Source organism: Lichenostomus cassidix, chromosome 3 (genome assembly GCF_008360975.1).
Source record: "Lichenostomus cassidix isolate B80296 chromosome 3, HeHo_3.0, whole genome shotgun sequence".
Classification (NCBI taxonomy): Eukaryota; Metazoa; Chordata; class Aves; order Passeriformes; family Meliphagidae; genus Lichenostomus; species Lichenostomus cassidix.
Genome location: NC_139483.1, coordinates 29,062,122 through 29,069,533, shown reverse-complemented (window position 1 = coordinate 29,069,533; position 7,412 = coordinate 29,062,122). Strand labels below are relative to the sequence as shown.

General features: G+C 46.6%; 1 protein-coding gene across 2 annotated transcripts in view; it reads left to right on the top strand.

The window, feature by feature from the left end:
• Positions 1 to 2,367: 2,367 nt before the first annotated feature.
• GLP1R (glucagon like peptide 1 receptor) overlaps positions 2,368 to 7,412 on the top strand; it is an 82,253-nt gene continuing 77,208 nt past the window's right edge. The window contains exon 1 of one of the 2 annotated variants that reach the window (XM_085055081.1): positions 2,368 to 2,558. In XM_085055081.1, the coding sequence (XP_084911207.1) occupies positions 2,487 to 2,558 (72 nt within the window). In that variant the 5' untranslated portion in view covers positions 2,368 to 2,486. The remainder of the gene's footprint in view (positions 2,559 to 7,412) is intronic. The other variant, XM_085055080.1, reaches the window with a different exon arrangement.

The window sequence follows — 7,412 nt, the reverse complement described above, 5'->3', positions numbered from 1 at the left end:
GGATTTGTTCAGTTTTCTGAGATTTGACAATAACTTCTTAACGGGCACAGCAAAAATGCACCTGTTCAGAGTTTACTCTGATTCACTTTGTTTTTTTCTTCTATTCATACAGATAACACTAGTGTATGTGTTGTGTTAAGAGTATAGAAATTTAGCAATAAAATAAACTCCCTCACACTCCAGCTGGTCCTGGGAGATCAGAGGGTCTGGGTGCAGCTGGGATTGATTTCTGGTTATAACCAACTTTGCAGTAAGTCTGGTCATGTTCAGTAGGAACCTCCACGAGCAGAGATTCACAAATTCTGCAATTTCAACACGGTGGATCTGGTTGTGTTCAAGAGGAACTCGTGCAATCATAGATCCACTAATAACGTGGTTTAGTGTAGCAACAGAATAACAGATTCAGAATAGAGGTTGATAACTGCACTTGCTGAAATAGAGCTAAAATAGTAACAATAATAATTGTATGCAGAAGCTTACCAAAAAAGGCATCCTCGCTTGGGAGGAGGGAGAAGAGGGGAGAAGAGAGTAGCCCATCAACTGTCCTCAAGATCCTTGTGGGTCTTCCTCCTAACTAGGTGACATTTCTACCCTGCTTGTGCACAGCACAATCTTATACTCCTTCTGCTCCTTATGTACAGCATGACCTGAGGGGAGAATTGAGTAACATAGTCATGTATGTGGTAGCATGTACTCCATCGAGCTCATTAGCATATGCAGGTTTTTAATTTTAATATTTAAATGTTCCTTAATTAGGCAAAAAGGTTTTTCTTGGCCATGGTGTCCTTCAAAGTTCTGGTTTTTGGACTTTGTTCCATTCTGTGCATTTGTTAGAGCCTGAACAGAGCCATCCTATCTCCAAAGAACCTCTTCCTTTGGCCAACTTTTTCTCTCTTGACATCAGCCATGCAGATCTCCATTCCCAAAGATAACACAGAGGGTACACAGTGTAGGCTGTAGATAGTTAAGCCTTAGTCCTTGCCTGGCTGCTTGGTCATCATCCCCTGGTATGATGTCATCATGCCTGAAGAGTTCCCTTTGATTATTTCTGGAAAGTGGAGTTGTTCTCCCAATGAAAATTCCTGCTTCCAACAGGATATATGTCACCATCACAGCCCTGATGAGGTTCTTCAATGGAGACACGACCCTACTGAGGTCTTGCAAAAGCAGCTGGCCCTTTGCTGCACACAGGTACAGGGAGTCACCTTGGGAGCAGGACTCTTAACTGGAAAATTTAATTAATGAGCCTGGTGCAGAAACAATAGAAAGCAGTAAAGGTTTGTGTGTGAAATAGGTGCACCATGCTACGGCTGGCAGTGCTATCCAGGCGGAAGGGATTTCTCTACTTCGAGGTTTCTGTTGCCTGGCCTGAAGGTAGTAATTTTTTTTTTTTTTTAATCTTTATTTTCTCTAATTTTAGAAAATTTGAGGGAAATATCTTTTCAGCCTTCAGTCAACCAAACCACAATGGCAAATTCTTTCTGCCTGGAGTTATTACTTGGAGTATTTTTTGGAGTTAGATGTTGAGACGTAAGCACTGCCCGGGCAATTCACACTGAAGAATTTAATGATTTCATGATCTCACAGCATCAATGCTCTGACTACTTACATTTCCAAAGCATCAGACTGATGCTGTGTTGTATTTGACCATTAATGACCATAACCATTAATATTTAAGCTATTAACTTTTTTGTATTCCAGCTGCATCTAACAGACCAATGTGAAATTATCCGCACTTCGTGGTTCAATTTTGAGCTTTCCATCTAACCCTGATGGCTTTGTATGCTTTCTTCTCCCAGATTCTGGTGTAGAATGCGACCAAATATAGGTGATTTAGTGCAGGGTTAGTTTTACTAGTCAGCACAGCCAATAAATAAGAACAGTAATATGAATCTAGCACAAAGCAGATTCAGAGCCTTCTTTTGCTAGGAAAATAAGTATTCTAAATCCTCCAGATTTACACATCCAACTACCGCCGGGACTGGCCTGTGCCCCGTCTTCAACTTAGAAACCAAGCTCTCATCTGCTCTACGTGCAGCCCTGCAAATTCACCTTATAAATGCATAATTGCACTCACTATTATTAAACCTAATAAAACTCGGACGTCACGAGCAGCATGAAGGTCACCAAGATGCCCAAGCCTGAACAGATTGAGAGTCAAATAAAAGAAAATAAGAAGTTGAAAAGGTGCAGGACGGGATCGCAAAGACGCTTCCTCGGTTTTGTTTCTTTTTTTTCCCTTCCCCTCCCCGCCACCCCCCGTCCGCCCGATCGCCACCCCAGCGCTCCCCATGTCCGCGGGCGGGGCCGGGCCGGGCCGGGCTGTACCTGGGCCAGCCCCTCCCCGCCTCCGCCAGCGCTACAAAAGCTGCTGCCGGAGCCCCCGGCGTGTTCGCAGCCGCTCCGCTGTGCCTGCCGCGGAGCCTCCGCGGGGAGCGGCAGCCGGAGCCTCACCGAGCCCCCGCGCATGGGGACCGCCCCCGGACATGCCCTTCTCGCCGCTCGGCTTCGCTCTCCTGCTGCTGGCGGCCGCGGGAAGGTCGCTCCCGGTGAGGCGGGTGAGTGCGCTGCTGGGCGCGGGGGCTGCGCGGAGCCGCCCCGGCCCTGCCCTGCCCTGCCCTGCCCCGCGGAGCCGCCCCGGTCCCTGCCCTGCCCTGCCCTGCCCCGCGGAGCCGCCCCGGCCCTGCCCTGCCCTGCCATGCCATGCCATGCCCTGCCCCGCGGGGCTGCCCTGCCCCGGCCCGGCCCGGCGCCCTGAGGGAATCCCGCGCTCCGCCGCCGCTCTCCCGTAGCCGCGGCTCCGGGCGCGCCTCTAGCAGAAGTCAGAAGTTTAAACCCGTCACTTTCTGGGCGCCCACGCCGGTACTTGCGGCACAAGCGGCGGCCGCCGGGCACGGCGGGGCTGAGCGCGGAGAGTGCTCCGTGCCCGGGGCCAGCCTGGGAGGCGTGCGACCCGCCGGGCGTCTCGGCTTGGGGCGGCTGTGGGTTGAGGGAGAGCGGAGCGGAGAGGAGGGGAGAAGCGGAACCGCTGCTAGTGCGAGGGCATTGCCCTCGAGGTAACGCTGCCCCGGCACCCACAGGAAATAACACGCGTGTCTGTCACGGCAAACAAACGTAGCGCCGTGGGAAAGCCAGAGCAGCGTCCTGCCGGGGGATTGTAGGGTTGGCTGAGACACAGCGTGAGGGTGGGCGAGCCAGATAGGATCTGTGTGAAGAGCAGGGGATGGGGAAGAGGGAAAGGGCCGGGGAAGGGATGATGGACTGAGGTGGCTGGCTGGGGTTTGGTGGGTTGGGGACAGAGAGATAGGAGAGGCTGATGGGGAGGGATGGAGGTTACTGTGTTGGGGTGGCAGCAGGAGGTTACTGCTGTAGGGAGAGCAAGGACAGGCTCAGTGCCGAGGCTGTGGGCTGCAGAGGTCAGGGAAAGGACAGTGTATGTCATGATGGACCAAATATACTTTCCAGTTGTTAAAAGCTTTTGGGATTACAGATTTCTGCAGTACAGCACTAAGAGGATCTGTTTAATACCCCACTGGGTCTAAGCCTGTAGGGTTGTCTAACATGTTGGGTTTTCTTGGTGCGCTTGTTTTACTTGCTTCCTTAAAGGAGTAACAGGCACAATTCACCCTAGGGAAAATTCCAGTTAGCAAAATCTCTTCACTGTTAAGATGATCAAACACTGAACCATGGGGTCAGGCTGGGGAGCCTTCATCTGTGGAGGTGTTTGGTATTCAACGGGATAAATCACTGAGCTACTTGAGCTTGGACCACAGACCAAACTAATGGTGGGGCTGCCAGCAGTAGAGAATCAAAGTGAAGTACATTTCTGAGCCAGGGGACCTCCTTTAGCTGGATGGAGAACTGGGAGCAGGTGAGAAGAAACAGGCTTCCGTAGCCTCAACACTATAACTTCAGTCATACAATAAACAAGTACTTCTATAGCATTTTCTGGCACTAGAGTGTCTTATCTGACAACTTTTCTAGAGCAGTGATTGTGCTTGTTGTATGCTGAGAAACTGTACAAAGTACTCTGCTCAATCACAACTGTACAAAACTATGAGACTTCAGCTATCTGGAGTTTTCTCAGGTTCAGTTTAGAATAGTATTAAAGGTATTATTTAAAGGAAATTTAATATAGTGCTGCACAGGCAATAGTGGATAGTAAAATTGTGAAAGACAGGTGTGAGACTTGGAAGGCAGAATGATGTGATATAGAGTTGAGGAAAGAAGAATTTTATTGGTGCTGTGACTAGTGTTTTACTTTGACCTTCCCCCTCTCTTCCCTCACCCCTCAAACAAATGAGGAAGGGAAGAGGGAGAAGAGAAAGCTGAGAATGTATGTAGAAGGAAGAAAAATCTTAGTCCAGAGTTTTTATCTGAGGTGGTGCTGCTTACATACCATCATCTTAAATGCAGAGTGGTTGGTAATTCCTGGGTCTAGACCTTCCTTGCAGCGTTGAGGGTAGTAAAATGACCAAGAGCTGGTAGCACACGGCTGCATTGCAGAATCTCATTACTAATGACAAGCTTGTGTCCTTTCCCTGTTTGGCCTTGAGCAGTGATGCCCTGCTGCTGAGAGCTGACAGACAGCTGGCCGCCTGTTCCCTACCACCCAGTCCTCTCTTGTGTTTGGATTTCAGATCCTGCTTTTCTATACAGTACTTTTGCTCAAAGGTTTGGTCAGAGAATCTTGAGAAAGTAGTCTATATGTCAGTGAAGAGCAGAAAAGAGCTGTGCCGCAGTTCTTATTTGGGGGTCTTGTTGTTCAAAGTACTCCTGCTTTTGTTTCATGGGCTAAATGGGAATAATACAAGTGGTCTGCGTGGAAGTAGGAACAGATTAATTCAGTGGAAAGGCTGTAGATAATTTGCTCTCCTCACCTCTCATTTCTGAAGTGCTTTGGTATGGGAATAGAAAAGCACTCATGTAAATATCAACCTTGAGTGTGTGGGTATGTGTATGTTACTGGTGCTCTCAGTTACTGTTGTTTTACTGAGGCTTATTTAGATATAGCTGTCAGCCTGTTCTCCAGAGGAGCAGCATGACTTTGTTAGGTTGCAGGTGTTAGGAGCACATATAGTTGGTTACTGCTACTTTCTCACCCTTCTGAAGCCTGCTGTGGCTGCTTTCTAGTTCTGCATGTAGTATCTCCTTCTTTAACCATGGGTATATAGGATCAGGTATTTTTCTCTGAGGGGGTTAGTGTTGAATCCTGGTAAGCTTTGAGGAAAAGATGCAGTGTGAGTGGGATGGTTTTAAATGCCTTGTTAGTCTGCTGTACTCTGCCCTTGAGGGCACAGAGGTCCCCAGAGCGTTTGCATGCCCCAGCCCAGGCTTGCAGGACCATGCTTATTTTGATTTCTTGTCTTCTGTTACGTGCCCTAACGCCAAGAAAACTGAACTATGGCTCCTGACTACCACTGTCTGGTAAATTTGTGTTCTTTAGAAGCCATTAGGGTGGGAAAATAACTGCAGATAGAGCTTGGCTGAAAAACAAAAAGAAAAATGAACCTGGAAACTAGTGACTCTTTGCAGAAGCAAGGATGGGGAGTTAGGGTGCATCTTGATTAGCTGGGTCTTTACCTGGGTAAAAATCCATCCATACCTAGGTTGGCTGGAAGTTCTGAGTTAATCCTCTCCATTTTCTGCTTCCAAAAGCTTCACAGAACTGTTTGTTGCTTGTTTTGTTGTTGGTTTTTTTTTTTTTTTTGTTGTTGCCTGCACTCTGGAAATCAAAATACACCGCCAGACCAGCCTCAGCAGCATGTACTGGCAGAGGTATAGAAAGCAGGGGAGGAAAGGGTGGACAAGGTCTGATGCTTGGCCATCTTGCTGTAGTTATTATTCAAGGATACTTGGCTGGCTTCTAGGTAATGGGCTGCTTTCCCAAGAATATGGCCAGGTTATTGAAACTTAGTGTTTGTAGGCTATTTAAGTTCATTACTATATTATTACGGTATAAAACTTAAACTAGATGATTGTACTGTTTAATTCAATACAGATTAAATCACTGTCCCAAGGGACTAAAATCTTTATATATTCATAAAATACCGTGGGGATTTTTTTGTTTGTTTTGTTTAGAAACAACTCTAATTTTCTGGAGACTTTATAAAGCTAGTGACAGCATGTGTGCTCTAAAGCCAGATGTGACCTAACATATCAAGTCTGATTATATAAACCAAATAGGTACTTGTTATAATATCCAAAACGTAAGTTTATTGAGGGGGGTAGGGATGGCACATAGCATTTCAGGCTTAAGGAGCCTAGGACAAAGGCATGTAGTGACAGGACAAGGGGGAATGGCTTCAAACTGAAAGAGATTAGGTTTAGTTTAGATGATAAGAAATTCTTCACTTTGAGGGTGTTGAGGCACTGGAACAGGTTGCCCAGAGAAGTAGATGTCCCATCCCTGTCAGGGTTCAAGGCCAAGCTGGATGGAGCTCGGAGCAGCCTGGTCTAGTGGAAGGTGTCCCTGCCCATGGCAGAGGAGTTGGAACTAGGTGGTCTTTAAAATCTCTTCCAACCCAGGCCATTCTATGATTCTGTGACCTGCAAGAGCCAAAGGAAGGGACTGTATTTCACACAGCAGAACAATGACTTGGCCCTTGGCATTGTTTAAAAGCATGGATGTCTGTTCCAGGAAAGTTTAAGTTAGTGAAACAGCTCTTAAATCCTTCCCCTTATTTCTATTGCTATAACTGCACCACCACCATTCCACACACAGACTGCACCACCAACACACCCCCACCCCCCAAACGAGGAAAGAAACAGTTTGAGAATTTGGACAAAAGTGTTTGAGAAGTGTAAACAGATACAACTGTGCATGGAAGGACAGATATTATGGCTGTGCAAGTGTATGTTGCTGTCCTTTGTGAGAAGAACTTGTGTTCTCAAAGTGAGGTGGAAGTGATGAAGCTCTGCAAAACTAAAACTCCTGTGCTCCAAAAGTAGTGACTCTATAGCTGAGATAAAGTTCAGTGAAACTGGGCCTGATATACAAAACATAAACAGTTGTCTGCTCACTGTCAGATTTTTCAAGGTATTGTATCATATCCTGTTTCTGTTAGCCTGTCAAACTAAATAGGGCTTTAATTTGTTGCAGTGATTAGTCGCCAGTTACTGGAGAGGGCACACCAAGAGGAGCTGTTCTCTCTGAAATCACAAGGCTTTCACTAGTTTTTAACTTGGAAATAGTTATTTTCAAAACTAATTGTTTCCTTCTGCAATACTGTAGGGAAACCAAAGCTGTTAAGTTTTGTTTGGCTTCCTTCGTTAACACCTTTTGTGTTTCTGTGATAAACTAGTGTATGTACTGCCACCAAGGCTGCCTGCTCAAGTTTCCTTGTGCAGTACATCAGTTCTATTAGTTTGTGTCTTAACAAAAGTAAATGTACACAATAGTAGGTATATCT